Here is a 22,546-nt window from a genome sequence, read left to right as displayed (position 1 = left end):
TTGTTTGTAAAATTACTTACATATTTTTCCATTTTTGCTTATTTTTGCTAGTATTTTTTCCAAATATCTAGTCTATTTATCTTATATTTGGCAAACGTTTTTTACATTTAAGATGGAGTTAGGCTTATTTCAAGACCTGTCAACTGGTTTCAGGATACAGCTTTATTACTTTACACTAGTATTACTTGAGAGATTGGGGTAGTAGTGGCTCAGGAGGTAGAGAAAGTCGTCCAGAAACTGGAAGTTTGGCTGGCCGACCCTCGATCCCTCCACCCACTCACTGTCGCTATGTTGCTGGGGTAAGACACTTCACCCACCTTGCTCCTGCCATGTGTGTCTCTCAAGACAGAAGGGTGACTACTACTAAGTATTAGGTAATTTACACTTAAAAACCTGTATATATTTCTTATTTTAGGAATGTTTAACTTTTTATCGGTTGTAATAAGGTAAAAAAAACAAAACAAGTATTTTATTCTAAAACTAAGCATTTCTAGCTTATAGGTTCTGCTTATTTTTAGATATAAAAATCTTCAATCTAAGATTTCGGTCCTGCTTATTTCTAGATATAGAAATCTTAATTTAGGATTTCTTACCTAGTATAATTTAATTGCTGCATGGACAGATAATTTCACTACTTTTAAATAGTTTTTCCCCCCAAAATCTAGTCTTTTTATCTTATATTTGTTGTGGGAAATGGCATTGGTTGAGGTGTAATTGAGGAGATGTGTAACCACCTGTGCGGCTTGTTACTATATGTATATTTTTTGTTTATATTGTTGTTTTTAAATATGACTTTGTTCGTGGCTGAAAAAGGGGCAGAGATAATAAGACTTGTCTTCTTTCTGCTCCCTTTCATTCTGGTTTGAAGAGTGTTTGGTTTTATCTTATATTGTTTTAATATTGTTTGTTTTCTTCTCCCTTGAATGAAATAAATGTTTCAGACCAAATCAAATCAAAATAATTGGTTAGCCCATTTAGGCAGTGTAAACTTTGGCAAATCGCTATCATTAGCTGACAACAAATGCACGTGTGTGTTATGTGGGCGTAATTTCTGTACCCGGCGCAAGAAGAGGTGGGATATAATGCTTCAAGAGTGCCCAGATAAAACTTTTTCACTTCCAATACAATATCTGATCTGATATTAACACAAATGGTCACATGTTTAGGATGGCGTTGGTGGCTTGGGGGTGGCAGAGGTTTGTTCTGCGAGGATCCTTATGCTGTTTTTTGTGGTGCTGCTTGGCATGTGCGATGCCAACTTTATGAGCACGTTAGCACATGCTGATGTTGTGATGGCGTGGGCCCTATCCAGGATAGTGTTGCTGGATAACAGTGCTTGAATAGACTGCTTGTAACACAGTCCTTTAGAGGCATGCATATGTAATAGTTATTTTTTTGCTGACATTGCAGGGTGTATATTTTTTGATACAATGTTCCACAGGGTGGAGATATACAGCAGTATTTTTACTGTTATGAAAATCACAAATAGAACAATGAGCCATTTTGGATGTGCCGACTCATTGATTCACCCCACCCACCCCATGTCATAAAACACAAGCTTTAAATTTACATGCACATGTGCTGACCTGGAAGAGAAGATTTAAAAATTCAGTAGCCAAAGCGTTCGCCACACTCCAGATTTGATAGTCCTCCAAGGTCAGGCAGCCCAGCTGGGAGACGAAAGACGTAACAACAAAGCACAAGACATCATCACAACAAGCCATCCCAAAACACAGTACAGGTCATCACTGTTTCAAAGACAATAAGTAATATTCCTGCCAATAATTCCCCATCATTCAAGAGCTGTGTCTTACTTTGGTCGTGTCATGCACTTTCAAGATGCCCTCCACTATATCTGACGCACCACAGCCGAGCTCCTGCAAAGCATAAACACAGTGCTGATCAGGAAGGCTGCATTACTCTCCATACACTTTTGGAAACTGACGTTTTTCTCATAGGTTTGACTGTCTGGTGATTTGCATTTCAACTCACATACAGATTTTACAAAGTACAACACTCAGATGTCATATTTTCTGGACTATTCTATGACTTCTCCTTTCCGTGTCCAGCTTTCATATTCACATTGCTTCATGTTTCATTTATACAATTCTTTGTCCTTATGATCAAAATAAAAACAAAACAATCTGATCTTTTACCAGTCTATTTCCTCACCTAAACATAACCTACAGAATGCAGTGTTTACCGTTATTATGGCCATATTTTCCCCAGTATAAGTCACTTTTTTTATAGTTAGGTTGGTCCTGCGACTTTTATATGACAATATATATATAAATAATTTAACATATGCTGCCTTTAAGTTCAAGTGTGGTGAAGGTGTTTTTTTTGGTGACAACTCGTGGCTGCAATAATTCACTGAGTTGAGCTTGTTGTGATGCAGTTAGGCACACAAATTGAATGATACAGAGAATACTGGAAGCTTTTTGTTATGGAATACTTTCTAATACGCTTCTGTCTCTAAGTAATGTGAAAGTATAGTGATATGATACCTGTGTGGAGTGAGAAATGTGCCATTTTAGACAACAGTGCTGTTTCATGTGGATGCTAATTATGTACAGCTTGGAGATTGTAGCTGCTACATCAGCCACTGACTAACTAAATACACACTTAATATTTTCACTCTATTTTTACCCCACAAGATTTTCATTTATACATCCATCCATTGTCTATACCGCTTCTCCTCATTAGGGTCACGGGGGCATGCTGGAGCCTATCCCAGCTGACTTCGGGCAACAGGCGGGGTACACCCTGGACTGGTCACCAGCCAATCGCAGGGCACATATAGACAACCATTCACACTCACATTCATACCTATGGACAATTTAGAGTTGCCAATTAACCTAACATGCATGTTTTTGGAATGTGGGAGGAAACCGGAGAAAATCCAGAGAACATGCAAACACCACATAGAAATGCCCAACGGGCTCTCCAGACTGTGAGGCCAACATGCTAACCACTAGACCACCGTGCGGCCCTCTTTTTCATCCATTTGTGAAAACAAAGTTTTGCTGTTAAAATACGGTTGTTTGATACGTTTCTACACACCGAGATGCGTCCAGGCATCATGTCACAAGTAGGGCTGTGAAATTATTAAATATTTTAATCAAATTAATCAGTTTATAAATTAATGGTGATGAATCATCATTTGCGACTACTTGTATGTGTGAAATATGCCAATATGCCAAGATAAATGACACACAATTACAGTAGTGTGAAACAGTGTCTTTCCCCTTCCTGATTTCTTATATTTTTGCATGTTTGTCACACTTAAAAGTTTCAGATCATCAAACAAATGTAAATTTCAGTCAATGACAACACAAAATGCAGTTTTTAAATGAAAAGTTTTATTATTAAGGGAGAAAAAAACCCTACATGACCCTGTCTGAAAAAGATTGCCTCCCCTGTTAAAACATAACAGATTAATTGAGATCTATCAGTCTGGAAAAGGTTATAAAGCCATTTCTAAATATATTTGCATGTATTAACAGAATATCCACTTATTGTTTTTCTTTGTTGTTCTGTTTATTTGAACCATACATACACGCATAATAAAGACGTTATGATTTTCAGTGAATGCACCTTGCCGTGGTCTTGTGACAATGAAGTGTCGTTCCCAGGAAAAGCTGACTCGAGATGCGTTTGTGAGTTGGAGATACACAATAGGTGTTGGAATTGTACTGCTGTTGATGTGTTCAGGTCAGAATAAAGTTATTAAAGAGCGGCAGACTCTGAGGATGCTATTGTGGCTCTGTCTGCCGTTGTAGTTGAGAGGTGTGGCTTGACATGATGCGCATGCGTTAACAATGCTCAAGAAATGTAAAGTAATTAAAGAAATAAATGAGTTACTGCCTTTGAAAAAAAAGTGACTTATTCCAGCTCGTGTCCTTGCTGGTGTATACATTGCCCCCTCCCTCTGTCTTGCTCTTCTTCTCTTGTGAATTTAATGTTAGGAGCGGTGCAATGCCACTCCTAAAAAATATATATATAAAAAAAAAAAACAAAGAAAACCTGGTGCTGATGATAGCACCATCATAAATACTGCCAAACGCCAATTATAGACCAGTGCCTCACAAGCGGGCAAAATCGGTTTCCTCTATAGAGTGTCTAATTTGCATAATTGGTTATGACGCAAAACTCCAGCCATAGCAAAAATGTTCAAAATCTCAGACTCAGAAGGGGGATGAAATGGAGCTTTGTGGTTTGTGTCATATCGTAACAATATAAGCTCATGTTTTTATACCTTGTTCAACAATACAATATCAAGCTATTGACTTACAGGAGTTAGTTACATTTAGTGCAGTGGTAGATGTGGACATGGGTGATAAAAAAAAAAACATTCATGATGTGGGCCACATGGTGGCCGAGTGGTTAGCATGTTGGCCACACAGTCAGAAGATCGGGAAGATCTGGGCATCTCTTTGTGGAGTTTGCATGTTCTCCCCGTGCATGCTTGGGTTTTCTCCGGTTTCTTCCCACATTCCAAAAACATGCATGTTAGGTTAATTGGCGACTCTAAATTGTACATAGGTATGAATGTGAGCGTGAATGATTTGTCTATATGTGCCTTGACGACCAGTCCAGGGTGTACCCCGCCTCTCGCCCGAAGTCAGCTGGGATAGGCTCCATGTCAGTGTGTGCTGTCATATATCACTAAATTGATGAACAGTTGCTTTCTAAGTCAGTCGGGGTATGTGTGCATGACACGTGTTAATAAGCAGAGATGCTATCTACTGTACCGAGTTAGAAAGACAAACTACACAGACAGTCCCATTATCATGTGTTTGTGAGTGAGGGCCAACGGGTATCACCTGCGCACACGCTGCATCTCAAGCGTAACTGTACCTAAAGCTGTGGTGCAAACACTGGCATAATGTGAATATTGCTAATACAAGTGAGCTTACAGGAAGTGCGTCAGTGCGATTGTCCTTCCACACCTCCAGCAAGGCCAGCACCATCTGATGGAGTTCGTTACATGATAGGACTCCATCGCGGTCCAGATCAAACACTTTGAAGCAAACTAACAAAACAACAACATCAAATACAAAGAACAATATATTTTTCTTTTCAAATAATTTTCAACTTTAAAAGGAAAAGTGCATATTTTTGTGGGGAATTGCCCATCATCCACAATCCTGATATAAGACATAAACACACGTCTTTCCCTTTTCTATGCATTTTAAAGAGCTAGCACGAGGCAGCAAACAATGCACGTAATGGGAAGCACCTATTACGCGTATAAAGTCCTCTAAAACAATGTTACATTTACATAACATGACCTGCATATTAACCAAGCTACGGAGGCATTTTTATTGTAAGAACTAACACCGAAGAACTACTTTTCTAGCAGAGTGACACAGTGCCTCACTCACAGCGCCTCACGCCATTACCGAGAGGTAACATAAATTACTGGAATTTAATAGCTCAACAGGGAGTACAAGTCTTGTGCTGAAAGATACAGCCATCCCATCATCCCAGTGAGAGGGGAACGTTGTAAGTTTTATTATGCTCTTATTTTGTCCATGAACTGTTTAGCACGAGTGCTACATGATAACGCTATAAGAATGGTTTAGTGTTTCACCATAGCTGGATCTGCCTAGCACCTGGCAACAACTCTGCCTGGGGGTAGCAAAATGAAAAAGTAGTCGGCGGCGGCAGCGCCACTGTGCCTCAGCCCACAGGACGGTTAAAAAAAAGTTAATAACAACAGTAATTGCTCAAAAATAAAACATATTCCGTTATTATTATATTACATTCATTACATCGCAGACGGAGATTCTCAAATATTTTATTTCACTCCTAATTATGAGATACGACCATTTTTGGCATTTGTGCCTATAATGCCAAAAAAAAAAGGTCAGAGAACTTGAAAAGGTATGAATGACAATATGGGGGGAAACTATGCCGCTTGGCAGAGGTCTGCACTCTCTGCGTATTTATTATTTTTTATAATTTCCGTCACCTCTTCCGGGTCTGGAAGAGGCGGAGCAAGTGACGTTAGATCCGGACAGTCCCACCTGGAACTTGTGCTCCACTACAACGCACTTCTCAGTGAATTTCTGTTGTTTGTTATATACAGTATTTATTTATATTATGCCTGCTAGTTGTGTTGAAGGCTTTTGCTGGAACACTTGAGGAGACGGAGTACGCCTGTTCATGTTTTCTAAAAGACACCAGTCGCCTCGTCAGATGAAACTTTGTGGGACAAATGTTTCCATACTGCCCCGCAAATGGAAATACAAAGTCAAAAACCTATAAGACGTTGGAAAAGCGTGCCAAGGTGGCAGTAAGTCAATCTACAGTACATTTCTCCTGCTAATATTCTCCATAGTAGCCAGCCTAATTCTAATTCTTATCTGGCTTGTTCTGATGCACTAGCGAAGCGGCTAATGTGCTATCTGTTGTGGCATGCAACAATAAATCCAAACGGTCGTCTTGGATTGCAGCGTCACTATGGATCTTAGAATAATAATATGGCTATTCATGCCAAACTGCTTTCTAAACAACTATCGTCTTCAGATCTGTGCAGTGTGCAAAGGGCAATCTGACAGCTGTCGGTGGCTATCACTGCCAGTAAAACATATCATACTCCTCACAACACAATATTAGTCAATGTTATTACTGTTGTGAAAATGTCACTTCTCGTGCATTCATGGCTGTGCTTGTTTGCAGTTGGTTGCAAATGTTCTAGACCTGAATTGTTAGCAAAACATGGCTTGCTGTTTCTCGTCTTTCTAGCCTATCTTGCAGTCCCATCTGTCAGTTTCAGTGAGTAAAGTTTTTTTTTTTTTACTAGATCTATTCTAGGAATAATATTATGGCCGTTCATTCCAGGGTGTTCAATCCAAGTTATATGTAGCGTTTTGGTCACGAGGCATCAGTAATGTTATGAGACAAAACATTACATTACATTACCTACCACACTGCATGGAGACTGGCTACTGAGCCAGCCGAGCAGACATGCCATGGCTGAGATCGAGTGAAAAAAGGCTCTACTCTCTTTCAATGTGGAAGTGCTAAGTAAGTTTTTGGCTTCTTTGTCCTTCTTCCCCACTCCGTTTGAAACACTTTAAAGAAAAGTAAGTAATAAGTAGTTAGCTTGGTAGCTTGCTATGTTTACCGATGGCCGTCTTTTGCCCCTGCAGTAATACCGTAGCCTGCGCAATGTGATGTAAACAAAGAATAATGGGAGTGACTATTGGGGTCTAACTACGAAAGTATTCCGTTTATTAATACTAAATCCTACTTTGCAGAAATTCACGGTCGAGTCTGGAACCGATTTACTGCAATAAACGTAATACCAATGTACATGGGTGTTATTTCATGTTTAGAATACTCGAATACTGTTAAAAACCACATTTCGGATCATAAACAGGTTTTCTATGGCATAACTATGAAAATATTCCAGGAATCCTACTTTGCGGAAATTCACTTTGATCTGGAACCAATTAACTGTGACAAAAGGATTACTGTATTAAGAACGTACAGAAAAGAAAAAGGTGTTGTGTTCATGGTTCACATAAGGATTGTGGATGATGGGAAAAATTCCCCCCAAAAAGTGCAGGTTTCCTTCAAAGCGCTAATGGCAACATTTTGTTGTTTTGAACAAGTCAAACTCAAATAAGTCATTTTGTGCAGGTGAGTTAGATAGCAATAGTCCAAAGCAGAGAAAACATTACTTACATTTCTGCCTTTCTGCAATAGGCCCCCGACAGCAGGCTGACAGTCCACAAGATATTTCTTTAAAGTCAATGTGGTTGTCCCGATTCTCATCAAAGGCATGAAATAAACCTGAAAGAATAACATTCATAAAAAAGATGAAAGAAAGCATTCCTGCTGCATGAGCACCATGAGGCACGTGTCCCTCTAACCTTCACATAAGGAGGGATGGATAGGAGGAGACACCAGCGGGATGAAGGTTTCTAAATCAAAGCGGCCCGTTCTTGACTGGGCTTTCAGCAGCCAGTAACGCTTCTCCAAGTCGATAATGTCCGATTCCTCCACTGAAGAAGGCAAACAAAAGAGAACAATCACTGCAGAAGAGCCCATAATACACAATGTCACCACACAAAACACAGACAGATTAACACAGCTAATGCTTCACAAAATGACAATGAAATAACACCACAATGCTGCACCATCCTGCAGATAATGTCTAGCACCATTTTCCTGCTGGCAAATGATATGACAATTCTGTGTGCATGTTTGCATGCACGTGTCCACACCGTGTTCAGGGCCATGTGCTTACATTTTAAAGAAACATTTTTGTAGGGCTATCAAAAATAACATGTGAACTAATTAATTTCATTCATTTGGTAATTTTTTAAAATTGTAATTAATAGAGATGCACAACTTTGCACTATATGCGGGCACATGGTCCAAGCAGCCAGTGTGCCGCTCCGGAGGGCAGGAGAACCGGAGTATAAAGTGGTCCAGCAACGTGCACTGCATTCAGGCACAGCGTCCCCCCAAAGTCACAGATCATCTGAAATCATCTGACAAACTTTTACAACTGACCTGAACACACCAACAGCAGTGTAATTCCAACACCATATACGATGTAAATTCGGATTGGGACATACGTACCTACCATGTACAGTGGAACCTTGGGTCGACTCTAACCGAAACATAATCTAACCAAATCCTTTTTTCCAATAAGTAACCATGTCAGTCCAATTAATCTCTTCCAGAAAGTCAAAAACGTGAACACAAAACACGTTTTTATAGTTCTAATGTAGAAAACAATTGTAAAGGCACATAATTGATGACTGAAAGGGATAAATGAACATTTAAGGTTACTTTTACTTTCACTGAAGGTGTGATTGTTGCCAAAGACACAGTGTGTCAGCGAGATCAACACGGACACCATCTTCCTGTTTTGCTGTGAGTTCAATCGTGTTTCTCACCTGAAGTCTCTGCTTTTCTTATTGATCACAGTTGCAAAATAACCAGAATGGAGGCAAAGAAAGTTCAAATGTCTGCATTTTGATAAGGACGGTGAGAAACACTACTGAATTCAAGCAATAATAAATAGCGAAACACCGTGCCGTGTCTTTAGCAACACAGACGAGGATGTTTTTTTCCAAGTTTGGTACATTTACTATGTAGTTTCACAACTACTTTGTCCATATTGTAGGTTGTTTTTTTTGCATTTTCACGAGTGTTTGCCGTACCATTATATTACCACAACATTCCAAATGCATGTACTGGCTATGACCAATGTTTGTTGTGCTAGTGATGTGCAATACCACTGATATTCTTTTCAATTCGATACTTAGTAAATTTCAGGCTGTATCGGCGATACCGATAAGTTTAAACTCAGAAGTATATTGAAGTAGCAGCGTGATTTATATTTATACAGGCAAACCAATATACAACAACAGAAAAAACAAACAGATAAAATGTGTATGACTAAGAAGTACTATAAGAATGCAATGTAATTCACAATTCAACTATGGCTCTGTTTCCAGTTGGAAATCGGTGCATTACACACTTACTCAGGTGGAAGAAAAAGTAGTTCCCCCCCACCATGTTTTTTATTGTTTTCTATTTGTGTGTGATTGTTTTATCACACATAGTTAATGAACATATTTGGATTATTTTTTTCTGTTCATTTTGTTATGAAGAGAAAAGTCAGGTTTGATAAGGGAGTGATCAAACACGCTGGCGTGGGTTGGCGTAACCTGTGTCAAGCTGTCAAACTGAAGCCGTTGAGGTTTTACAGACTAGTGTTTATTCTCGCGGCAGTACGGGACAAAATGCGTCCCTTCTCGGCTCAATACGGGTGTTGGCAACCCTACATGACACAGCCACGCAGCCATCGGTTTTTATGATCGGCTTTGACTGGCATTTATCGGTATAGGGCGATCATGTGTTTTTTACGTAAATCAGCCGATACTAATTGGTGGCCGATCGATAGGAGCATCCCTAATTCATCGTATTACAAAGACACCTTTATGTCCACCTACACATTCTAATGACCCCAATTCTGTCTGTATAAATATAATATGCCCACTTTTGATTGACAGTGTCAGACAGGTGTTCACTGAATCAATATTGTGGTTGTAATGTGCAATGGCGTACAATTGGAATGTATCATACTCAGAAGTCATCAATCTCACGCAGCTAAATGAGTTCATCAAACGTAAGAACAATAATAATATCAATAATACACAAAACAGACTGCATATACTAACAGAAAATACACACTCATTTGTTTCTATATATGACATTTTAAGAGTTGGAATTGGGGTATTCCTAAAATAGACAGCAATATCATGATGATTCTCTCGTCCACTATCATTTCACCTTCTTTATTCCAAAACTGTTAAACTAACTCCTCTTATAAATACAATATATCATTTCAAGCAATATCATAGTGATCAACAAAGACTGCTCCAACATGCAACGTGTCCATGTGACTGTGGCTTTTTACCCACCTAAAGGTGCAACTCTCCCGGAGTGACAGCAGAGATACCATACCATCATCCACACAACATTTGGAGAGAACTTACAAAAGCCATCCTTAACCACTGCTTTTTATCATCTACGTTATGGTACTCTACCCTCGTCTTCTCAGTATTCCCAGTAAAATATACTAACAAAGTCAGACGTTAGCAAGTACGCACTAATTCACCGGCAAGCTCAGAGGCAACCTAAAGGAGTCACTCTCTCACTTACACACTTACACACACACACACGCACACACACACATACACATAAGAGGATAAGTGAGGAGAAGATTAAAGACAACAGGCTGTTTGGGCGAGTCTATGTTTAATTGGGAAAATAAAGCTGTGCTATATTTACATCATCTAAACATGGGCTGCTTTGGCTCAGGTAATACAGCTTGTCTCCTAATCCCTCCACTACCCAGAAGCCCTTCACTCAAATGCCCACCAAACACTTTTTCCTTACCTCAATCACTTGACTGTTCAAGAATCATTTCAATAAAAATGCAAATTAAACATGAGAAAAGGTTGCAGCCCATCAGCTACAATTATAATTGCCTTTACGTGATTTAGAAAGAAAAATTACATTACCCAGGATTTATCAGTAATTGTCCACTCCATCTCTACTGTTATTTAACAAATGATATTATTCTATTATGTCAAAAGTAGGGGTGCACGATAATCGGGCCAATATCAGGAAATTATGACATTATACCGAAAACTCTGATAACATTAAAAATAGCCCCCATACCTGATAATTAAAAACAATGCTCCAGCAAGGCGAGGTTACCCATACTGTGTGGGTGAGCTAATCAAGCGCTCCTTTTTTCTCCTGCCTGTGACGTTAAAGCGTCACTGACATGCTGTATCAACTTTGCTTAAATGTGTTATATATTGTTTGTAATTATGTTGTACATTGTTTTTTTTTAAGTTAACGGTAAATTCACAGAAATAACATTTCTAGGTCACGAATTTGCCGCAGCAAAGCGTCATTTCCGGTAGTGACATCAGCGGAGTAACACCTCTCAGCTAAAGCCGAGTAAACAAATGCCTCTCGAGGTATCTCGTCGACATTTTCTGCATATTTTTCATCAAAATAGTAGCCATGCCAAAATGTTGTGTTGCTGCTGGATGTTCACAGTATCCGAGTGATACTGTAAGTTTGTTTTATTTTCCAAAAGATGAAGGTTTAGGACTACAATGGACGAAGCAAGTACAGAGAACGAGAGACAAACAGTCGCCGACCTGTTCGGTTCTTTGCAGTGACCATTTCACTGATGACAGGAGGAAGGAACACATTCACAAGAAGCATTTGGCTTGAAAATACAGTATAAATGCATTTTGAAAAAAAATGCTATTCCTGATGCGGTACACATGGAAAAAAAAGACAAGAAGAATGATGTCAAAGTTGCCAGTAAATAGGGTTGGGCTATATGGACCAAAACTCGGTTGAATCTTGCTATACGATATACAGTATATCCCAATGTTTTATACGCAAAGGGAGTTTAGACAAAATCAAAGCCAAATCCTCAGCTAATAACAAATATTACTATTTACTATTAATATGAATAGTAATACTCATATTACTATTAACTGCTAAACTACTGCCCTGCTCAACCGAAAGACTCAGCAGGTCATTCCTCCCCCACGACATGCGGCAACACAACAGAGGGGGAGTGATAAAAACATACACAGGACTGGACTATTACCTTATCATGAATAATTATAATGTATTTTTATTATCCATCCATCCATCTTATATGCCGCTTATCCTCACTCTGATAGCGGGTATGCTGGAGCCAATCCCAGCTGACTTTGGGCAAAAGGCGGGGTACACCCTGGACTGGTCGCCAAGCCAATCGCAAGGCACAAAGAGACAACCATTCACTCTCACATTCATACCTATGGACAATTTGGAGTCGGCAATTAACCTAACATATTTTAATCTTTTGAACGCATATTGTTTTGAGAAGCCAAACTCTTTACTTAATTGTCCCCAGCAACTAAGCAGAACTACGTTCTTCATCACAGAAATCTGACCAAAACTGGACTTAGGAGACCAAGTGGGGGGTAAGTTGCTGTTATTGGACTACAATGCTGATGGGGATGTCATACAACTTCATGTCAAAATATCTGATCCCTTTAAGTCCATGTTCTGCAATTTCTCTACTTCATCTCCAAATGCTTCTCCCTTCTTTTCTCCTCAAAAACTATTTGAGACCACACTCAAATCTTCGCTATAATCATTGTAAACATCCTCTGTCTCATACACCACTATGTTTGTGTAGCTGAGAGGTGTCACCCCGATGTCGTCACTTCCGGAAATGAGACTGAACAGCAAGCGGTAGCTCGTCATGGGTGGCGCCATGAACTATAAATGTAATTTTTGCAAATTTACTGTGTGATTTCAAAAATTTAACAATGTAGAACATAATTTCAAACAATATATAACATGTGTAAGCAAAGGTGCTAAATCACGTTAGGGACCCTTTAACAGTCATAACTTCCCCTGAGCTCACTTAACATTAGCTTTCCGAGGAACACATTTTCCATGCTACTTGTACCAAATGCTCAGTGATGCATTTGGAAAATGACAGCAGTGATTACAGCCTGACCGATAAGATTTGTGGGGCCAATGCCCATACCAATATTGGGGACTGAACGGTTATCGGTTGTTAGTATTAGTAGTAGTCCTTTACTGTATATACCAGCCAAGTCACAAATGAGGTGATCAATGGGCCCCATCAAATAGCTCACTATCAGTACACCTTTTATCATCTCACCCATTAAGTCATACAGTTGATGATTGAAGTGGCTTTCCTTTCAAAGCAATGGATTTTACGGCATTTCAACTTACAATGTGTGACCCCTGCCAGGGTCTGGTAGAAGGTTGGTGTGTCGCTGTCATCAGTCAGCGTGACACAAACTCCTCCAGAAAGAAGCCATCTGGACAAAGTGAAGGCTTCTTTGTTCTGTAACAGCCAGTCCCTGAAGTGCTCATAATTCACCTTATCCCCCTGCCAGCATACATCCACAAAGACAAAAAGATGTTGGCAGTTAGGCAAAAGAGAGGGGACAGATCCATACATACTTTAGAGTAGTCAGTGTACATCTTGCATCGCAGTATATATTTACAACCCATATTACATAGTCATTAGTGTCACCGCTAAGCCATGCGTTACAACACACATTTTTATAGCAAATGCAACCTGGAAATTGAAGAAGGCATTCGCCCTCTCAACCAGTCGTATACACACAGGAAGTAATGTACTACAAGCCGACCAATCACAGCCTTAACATGACACGTCACTGCAGCTTGATTTTTTTTTTTAGAGGTGCACAAGGCAGAAACTGAAATCAGTAGAATGCGTACCAGATTTTCCGGAGAATAAGTCGTACTTTTTTCGTAGCTTGGTTTGTTCTGCACCTTATATATGAAAACATATCAAACATTGAGCACATCCTGCCTATAAGTTAAAGTGGGGTGTTTTGGGGACACCTAGTGGCCGTAGTAATTCATTGAGTTGAGCTGGTTGTGACGCAGTTAGGCACACAAATGTAATGATACAGAGCATACCGGACCCTTTATGCTACGGAACACTTCTGTCTGTAAGAAATGTGGATATGTTGCACTGCGCTGTGTGGATTAAAAAATTAAACATTTTAAGACGCCACTGTTTTTTCACTAGAGCACTAATAATGTCGAGCTCGGATATTGTAGCTGATGCGTCAGCCACTGACTAACGAAATACACTCTATTTTCATTAATGTGTGAAAGGAAAAATGAAGTTCTGTTGTTAAAATACGTCTGTTTGATACGTTTCTACACACCGGGATGCATCCAGATGTCATGTCACGTGTTAAGTGTCAAGTGTCTTCTTCCATGATATTCTGACATTTTTGGTACTTCAAAAATGTGACTTATTTCAGCTTGTGTAGCTTTAGTTTGTGTCCTTGCCATGACACTCCTCTGATGAATGCTCTATTATGAAAAGCGGTAAATGCCACTTTTAGTCCAGTGCCACTTATGTCTTACACTTCACGAAGCAATTTTTGAGTGGTACGACAAGGTCGATGAGATCTGCCCTTTTAGGGTGTAGTCGCATTGGCAAATGTACGACTCATATCAGATGTGGCGTGCATGTGCGTGCGTGTTTGTGTCCAGGTCCGTCCAACCACTACCCCAAGGCTGTAAACCTAGGGGTAACACTGGATTTAGAATATTTTTATTTATCTCTTTATGCAGTTACTTGGAATTGTGCCACTTTGGAGCAAAAAATAAAGTATCTGATTTGTGGCATTAAATCCATAAAGATACAAGTGGGGGCATTTTCAAGGCGTGCATGTGCGTGCGTGTTTGTGTCCAGGTCCGTCCAACCACTACCCCAAGACTGTAAACCTGGGGGTAACACTGGATTTAGGATATTTTTATTTATCTCTTTATGCAGTTACTTGGAATTGTGCCACTTTGGAGCAAAAAATAAATAAAGTATCTGATTTGTGGCATTAAATCCATAAAGATGCAAGTGGGGGCATTTTCAAGTACCAACGCTAAAGCAAAAACTACTTTCCATGGTTGTGAAAAAAATGACAACATGGTCTGTGATGTGTGATGGTCTGTGATGCAAACCTCGCTAAAGCACTTCCTAAGCGAGGCGGGGACTTCTCCATCCAAAACGTGTAGCACTGCTTCAATGTCTTCCCTGGCAGCGTATCCACCCGCATCACTGGTGAACAGACTGAAGAGGTCTGCAAGCACATCAAAACATCAAAATACCTCCAGTACATCCACTTCATCCCACCCATTCTTGGTATCGCACTGTGAGGTCCACATGAATGGCAAAATATTGTCATTATACAGCTCACAGACGTGAGAAGTAGTAGCAGTGTAATGGTATATGGAAGGGATTTTTCAGTATGGAATATTCTTTACAGTATAGAGGTGTATTGTAGTGATGATTTATTTATGTTATTTATTCATTTGGGACAGTGCACATTAATGAACAGTCTGATACTTCTGTACAGGCTGAAAATGAGCCAGATTCTACCAGCTGTAGTCCTGAGGCAGGAAAATAAAAATACAAGGACAATATAAAAATATACAATGTCAAGTAAAAACACACACACACACACACATCCATAAAAATAACATTAAAACAATAAAACTGATAAAAATGAAGACATTATTGGGAACTTTGAAGATACTGTATAAGATGCTTTTTAAAAGTGCAATATGTGGGACATTCTGTAATGCTGTGGTTCCCAAACTTTACACAGTCGCGTACCCCTTAAGACATCTGACTGGAAGTCATGTACCCCCTATTCCTGCACACTTAAATAATATAAACCACACTATGAAACATCTTTGATATATTATTAAACATATATATTATGACATATTAAAAAAATCATGTGTCTTATTTTTACTGCACAATTACTACTAATTTAAAATGGAGAGGGTCTTAGAGGTTTAAGATATCTCCTGGCAGGTTTGTCTTCTGTTTGGTGGATTTATTTATAACAAGTGGTGACAAGCTGTGGTGAGATGTGGTGAACTGTGATCTTTATGCTCATTTGCTGTGCTTTGGTTTGCAACAACATGGAAATAATCAGTACAATGTTACACGTAAAAGTAATAATTCAAAAATAATTATGAAAACAAAAGCACATAACGTACAGAAAGTACGAAAATTAATTCAATACGAAGCTTGTTACTGAGCCAAATGCCATATGAGCACCTATAGCATGACATTATGCACCAAGCAAAAATGCACAGCAGCACAGAGCTAACATTATGAAACCTCACATCTGTATATTTATGCACAGCATTAACATTTGTGAAGGAGGATGAGGTGAAAGGATGAATAGAAAATACACGTCTGTCTGTGCAGCGTCGGATAAAGTCATCCACATAAGTCTCAATCTCACACATGGTGTCTTCAAGGACCGCCGAACAAAGTGGGTGTACCGCCGAAAGAAGACGCATTATTCGTGAAAGCATAAATTCAATTACGCATGCAAACATAATAATAATAATAATACATTTTATTTACGAGCGCTTTTCAAAAATTCTTCTTCTAAAACTCTACTTCTAAAAGCAATGCAATCAATACAGTGTACCATAAAACAGACTAAAACAAGACATATACTGTACAGTTAAAATGAGAATAACTAAGCAAAAATTGCATGAAACATTCTAAGCAAGTTTGAAGAGATGGGTTTTAACATGAGCCTTAAAGGTGGACAGGTTAGTGCAATTACAGGTGACTGAAGGGAGGGAATCCCAGAGGGAGGGAGCAGCGAAAATAAAGGCTCTGTCTCCCCAGGTACAGCGCTTGGCCATTGAAGGTGGTGACAGGAGGTTGGCGTCAGAGGAGCCAAGGGGACGGTTTGGGAAGTGAAGGTGGAAGAGGTCAGTGAGGTAAGCGGGAGCCAGGTTTTGTAAAGCTTTGAAAGTGAGTAGGAGGATTTTAAACTGCATACGGTATTGGGCAGGGAGCCAGTGGAGGTTTTAGAGGACGGAGGTGATGTGGTCATAAGAGCGAGTGTGAGTAAGTAAATGAGCAGCAGAGTTCTAAATATACTGAAGTTTGAGAGTTTTGCTTGGAAGTCCGTGGAAAATACTGTTACAGTAATCAAGTCTGGTGGTGATGAAAGCACGAATGAGGGTTTAAGCAGTAGAAAGGGAGAGGGATGAGCGAAGACAGGTCATGTTTTTTAGGTGAAAAAAGGCAGTTTGAGTTATCTGGCTGATGTGGTGTTCAAAGGAGAGGGTGCTGTCAAGGAAAAGGCCAAGATTTTGGACCTGAGGTGAGGGAGTAAGGAAGGTGTTGTCGAGGAGGAGGGAAAAGTTGTTGGCTGTATTCATGAGAGATTTTGGACCAATTCTTATGATATCAGATTTGTCAAAGTCTAGTTTGAGGAAGTTAAGTTTCATCCATGATTTTATTTTGGAGAGACAGAAGATGAGTGTGGTTTGTGTGGAGGCAGTGATGTATTTGGTGGATATGTACAGCTCGATATCATCTGCATATGACGGCGGACGATGCTACCGAGGGGAAGCAAACTGGTGAGCGATATGTTTACAATTGATGTGATGAGAGGGGAAATGGTGGGTAGACAGGCTTTGATGAGGCTGGACGGGATGGGCTCGAATATGCAGGTTGAGTTCTTTGTACCCTTCAGGATGGCTGAGATGTCAGACTGAGTGATCGGAGTGAACTGTGAGAGGACCTGTGTTACAAGAGAGGGAGAGTGCGGGGAGTGGGGAGGTGGGGGTGCGGAAGGATTGGTTATTTGCAATTTTGGTTTGGAAAAAGGAGGGGAAGGAGTTACATTTACTGACAGTGAAAGATGAGGCAATATTGTCATTGGGTTTAAGAAGCTTGTTGATGGTGGAATTATGTGTACCGTAATTATCTTTATTGCCATATTGATTTGTATTGTGAATTACTGCACAATATCAACTATTTTGATGACCTCTAAACTTTGAAACTGTGAATGTGAAATACTAATCATTAGTATTTAGTATTGTAGTTGCAAAGTTTACCAGCTACATTTTATATATGCTATGTGTATATAGTAAGAGGTAGATCATTTTGATTGTGTGCACCCCTGATGTACATGTACAATGCACATAAATAATCATATTTATAAATAAATATATTCTCTATGCTTATAGCAGGAGGTAGATATTTGGGACAAAGTAGCCTTGAGCCCACCCCTGTGCAATATAGATACATGTATAGCCTATTATTTACATATTGACCACAATTAATTTGCAATAAAATATCTATCAAATATCCATCATCCATCCATTTTCTATGACGCTTATCCTCACTAGGGTAGCGGGAGTATGCTGGAGCTTATCCCAGCTGACTTCGGGCGAGACTGGACTGGTCGCCAGCCAATCGCAGGGCACATATAGACAAACAACCATACACACTCACATTCATACTTACGGTTAATTGAGAGTCACCAAATTACCCTAACATGCATATTTTTGGAATGTGGGAGGAAATTGGGAGTACCTAGGGAAAACCTACGCACGGGAAGAACATGCAAACTCCACACAGAGATGCCCAACGGAAATTCGTCTTCCTGATCTCCTGACTGTGTGGACAACATGCTAACCACTCGGCCACCGTGCGGCTTTATCAGATATCATAAAAACGTTTCACTACAATACGTTTTCACTTCACTATTGTGAAAAATATGCACCGGAATCACTTGTCTGCCCTGTGGGTACTTGACAGCTAAGGAGTGGAAGAAAAGGCAGAAAGAAAGGCATTCAAAGTTAAGTAACGCATTTGTTGTTTAACCCTGTGACATTATTACCGACAGTAAATTTAAATATTAAAAAAAAAAAAAATCCTGCAACAGCGGCACAGCAGCAGCACACCGCCTCCCATGCAGCCACTACCACAGCTTCAAATAATTGTCAAGGAAACCCTGGTGTAGCTTTGGAGGTGGGCAGTGAGACCGTTTTTTTGTGGAGGCGTTCCAGTTGTCGTTTCCTAGCTTTCAAAGATTTGATGACCTTATTGAATGCTAATGTGTATAATTGTGTGGTGCACCTCCCTAAAAAAAAAGTCCAGGCTCGTAATGGTGGATGTTGGGTCTGCCTTCATTTAGTGCTTTTAATTTGATGTTGTTCCTGTCATACTTTTACACAATACATAATAAAATACATTAGATCGCTGTATATTTTATTAAAATCTTTCCCAGCGACTAGCCAGTGCACTGCTAATGCTATTTACATCCATTCTCGACTTGAGCCATGGTCACCCTGACACAAGCCCCCAAATAGCTGTCCTTGGCTATGCCTGCAGGTAAATAGCAGCTCGTAACCCAAATTTTTGCTCGCAGTTCAAAGCAAAAAAAATCATCTGAGAGACAGCTCGCATTATAAAAAATACCTTGTTAATAATTCGTATGCCAAGGTACAACTGTATAAATGACCAAATACCGACAGTGCTCCAGTAGCTTCTCACTTCACGACATAATAGGTGACAAGTCATCTGCCAGGGCTGTAAAGCTAAATTTAACAATCAAAATACCCTTTTTTTTTATCCATTTCTGTTCAATATTTGTTCCCGCTCGTGGCTCCACAGTCACCGCTGCTTCCTCAAACTACAGCCTGCGTCAAAGGTCAAACAGGACATGCACACGTTCATACAGCGTAAATAAAAAATAGTGCTTTGATAGCTTTGACAGCCCTAATAAAAAAATGTTTCTATCTGTGATTAGTCCAATTAGTTAACTATGGACACTGATTAATCGCGATTAAATGTTTTAATCAATTGACAGCCCTAGTTAATATTATTATGTCATAGTTCTCATTCACTTTAATTAGTTCTGGGTCCGTAAGGGGCCATCACTCGGTCCGTATCCAGACCACCTTCCATCCTGATTGTACCACTGCCATTCTGATTGATAAGTTTATCAGATGTGTTCTTGGGCATACCAGCGCATCTTTGTGACTTTTTAGGGATTGTGTCAAGGCCGAATGCATCTTTGGCCTTTGAGGGTCTCATGGACTTAATCATGTTAGCCACTTCCAAATCACTTATTTGCTGTAACCTGAAAACCGGCTATCCTGCGTCAGTAGGTCTTACCCTCTACTGTATCTCTGACGGACTAAACATCTGTGGTTAATTATTTTGGAGTACTTAACATAATGATGGCTTACCGTTACACTCCTACGTGTTTTTAATATTAATATATTTTGTACTGTATGTAGATTTGATATGATAAATGTTTTGCATTTGCATAGAGATGGTACGTCAACATATTTTCTGGAGACTGTCCACTCACACTTTGCCTTCTCCTCATTCCGTCCCCGTGTCAGCAACACCAGACCCACCACAAGATTATTGAAGTGAAGTCCTTTAGAAGTACCCCCAAACGAAGTGTAGATCACCTGATCAGACACAAAAAACATTCAACCGGTTAGCAGAACTTTTTGGCAAGTCAGACACTAGACACTCACGCACTTTTTACTGCTAGAAATTCATTCCATTTTGACTTCATTTGTTCCATCCCAAATACGCCAGTGTTTTCAAAGCCAATTATAACAGCAGGTCTGTCCTATCGTCCACAGTGAGAAAAGCAACTATTTCATTCCCTGCTGTCATTGAAGCTTTACCTTTACAAAGATATGAACAGTCCATCATTTTTATTGTAGCTTTATTGTAACCCACAAAGAAAGAATGTAAAAAAAAATCCAGAAAAATGAAATACAAAAATCATAAATGAATTTGTATTTAATTGAGTGAAATAATTATTTGAGCCATGAAACACACAAACAATACACATGATACATTGTAAAGGTAAACCTGAAGGGACAGACATGACATGCTGTCATCCACCCATCCATTTTCTATGCCGCTTATGTCAATGATAAGACTATTTAGTGTAAAAAAAATGAAAACATTTAAACCTGCTCTACACTAATCACTACTTTATTACTGTTAATTACTTACAGACCCAAATGTGATGAATTCATTTTTGACAAGTAGGATTCCTTATTTATACATTACATATTTTGGTATTTAAAGCATAGAAAATATGTCCACCACCTGCTAAATATGCTTTTTAAGATTATTAGAGCCCTAGACATGAAATAACACTCCTATAGTCACCTTTATACTCCTACTACCCAATATAGTACACATAATATGAGAAAATAAGACATTTAAGACATAAATAAGACATAATATAGACCAGGGGTCACCAACACAGTGCCCGCGGGCACCAGGTAGCCCCCCACGACCACATGAGGCGCCCGCAGGCCTGCTTTTCATTCAGGTTTTCAGTTAATAATGTGAGAACACTAGAAAGAAATGTATTCTGAAACATAAAATGTGAGTTGTGGACACCAGCATTTTGTGAATGTTTTGGTAAAACAAGCATATTTGATTTGTTTGGGTTGAAATAAGGTATGAAAATCATTTCTACATAAATGAGTAGCTTGTGGCCATTTTCATTTTCTAAAAGTAGCTCTCGCAAGAAAAAACGTTGGTGACCCCTGATATAGACTAACATGTTAGCACTGGGGATGTCCTTTTTTACTTCCTGAGAATATTCACAGGCATATTTTTTACTTCCTGTTTCTCTACAGTAGTTACCGTAGTGACTCTTGGCTCTAATGGAAGTACAAATTAAGTGATGGGAAGTTCAGCTTTTTTTAAAGAATTGACTCTTTTGGCTTTGTTCCCTTGATGGGAAGTTCAGTTCTTTTTAAAGAATTTACTCTTTTGGCTTTGCTCCCTTAAAAGAACTGAATCTTCAAACGGATCCTTAGATTTTTGTGTTGCATAAGTTGATTTCTTATAAAAAATAAGTGTAAAATGAATTTCTAGTGTAAAAATGTAATTACAGTAATCCCTCATTTATTGAAATCTATTTGGCTCCAGACCTGACCCTGATAAGTGAATTTTCGTTAAGTAGGATTCCTTATTTATAAATGGAATGCTTTTTAGTTATGGCATATCAAACCTGGTTACGACCTTCTAAATATTCTTTTTAACATTATTAGCACCCTCTAGGCATGAAATAGCACCCTTATAGTCACCTTTAAACTCCTATTACCCAATATAGTAGACGTAATAAGAGTAAATAAGACATCAATAAGATAATATAGACCCACACATTGGGAGAGTTCCTTGTTGTTCCTTTTTTACTTCCTGTTCTGTAGAGTACTTCCCGCAGTGGCTACTGTCTCATCAGTGTAACATTACTGACACTTAGTGACCAGTGTAGAATACTACATAATGACACAAAAGCTTTGAATGTGTCTTCTGAATGCCTTATACTTGTATTTTACTTCATTTTCCCATTTTTATGCTTGGAAATGCTTCATTTAGGCAAAAAGTATGTATATTCCTGACTAATAATAGGCTATATTCAACCACAAAACAATGATGATTTATGAATTTACAATAATCCCTCATTTATGGCAGTTAATTTGTTCCAGACCCGGCCGCGGTAAGTGAATTTCTGTAAAGTACGAGTATTATTAAAGAGAATATTTTCTCTAAGTTATGGCATAGAACACCTGTTCTATGGGGGTGGGGTAT

At 39.2% G+C, this 22,546-nt stretch overlaps 1 protein-coding gene across 7 annotated transcripts in view; it reads right to left on the bottom strand.

Moving 5' to 3' along the window:
* usp32 (ubiquitin specific peptidase 32) overlaps positions 1 to 22,546 on the bottom strand; it is a 60,176-nt gene that overhangs the window by 33,976 nt on the left and 3,654 nt on the right. For 6 of the 7 annotated variants that reach the window (XR_008573143.1, XR_008573145.1, XR_008573147.1 and 3 more), the window contains exons 3-10: positions 20,283 to 20,388; positions 15,097 to 15,215; positions 13,324 to 13,483; positions 7,887 to 8,018; positions 7,699 to 7,806; positions 4,920 to 5,035; positions 1,815 to 1,877; positions 1,587 to 1,670 (exon numbers count right to left, since the gene is read on the bottom strand). Coding sequence is in view for 2 of the 7 variants with exons in the window: in XM_054794170.1 (XP_054650145.1) it covers positions 1,587 to 1,670; positions 1,815 to 1,877; positions 4,920 to 5,035; positions 7,699 to 7,806; positions 7,887 to 8,018; positions 13,324 to 13,483; positions 15,097 to 15,215; positions 20,283 to 20,388 (888 nt within the window). In the remaining 5 variants the exon portion in view is untranslated. Of the gene's footprint in view, positions 1 to 1,586; positions 1,671 to 1,814; positions 1,878 to 4,919; positions 5,036 to 7,698; positions 7,807 to 7,886; positions 8,019 to 10,454; positions 10,705 to 13,323; positions 13,484 to 15,096; positions 15,216 to 20,282; positions 20,389 to 22,546 lie in introns of those variants that run through there. The other variant, XM_054794172.1, reaches the window with a different exon arrangement.

Source organism: Dunckerocampus dactyliophorus, chromosome 12 (assembly GCF_027744805.1).
Source record: "Dunckerocampus dactyliophorus isolate RoL2022-P2 chromosome 12, RoL_Ddac_1.1, whole genome shotgun sequence".
NCBI classification, from domain to species: domain Eukaryota; kingdom Metazoa; phylum Chordata; class Actinopteri; order Syngnathiformes; family Syngnathidae; genus Dunckerocampus; species Dunckerocampus dactyliophorus.
The sequence above is the reverse complement of the archived record's forward strand: the minus strand, read 5'-3'. Positions and strand labels throughout refer to the sequence as shown.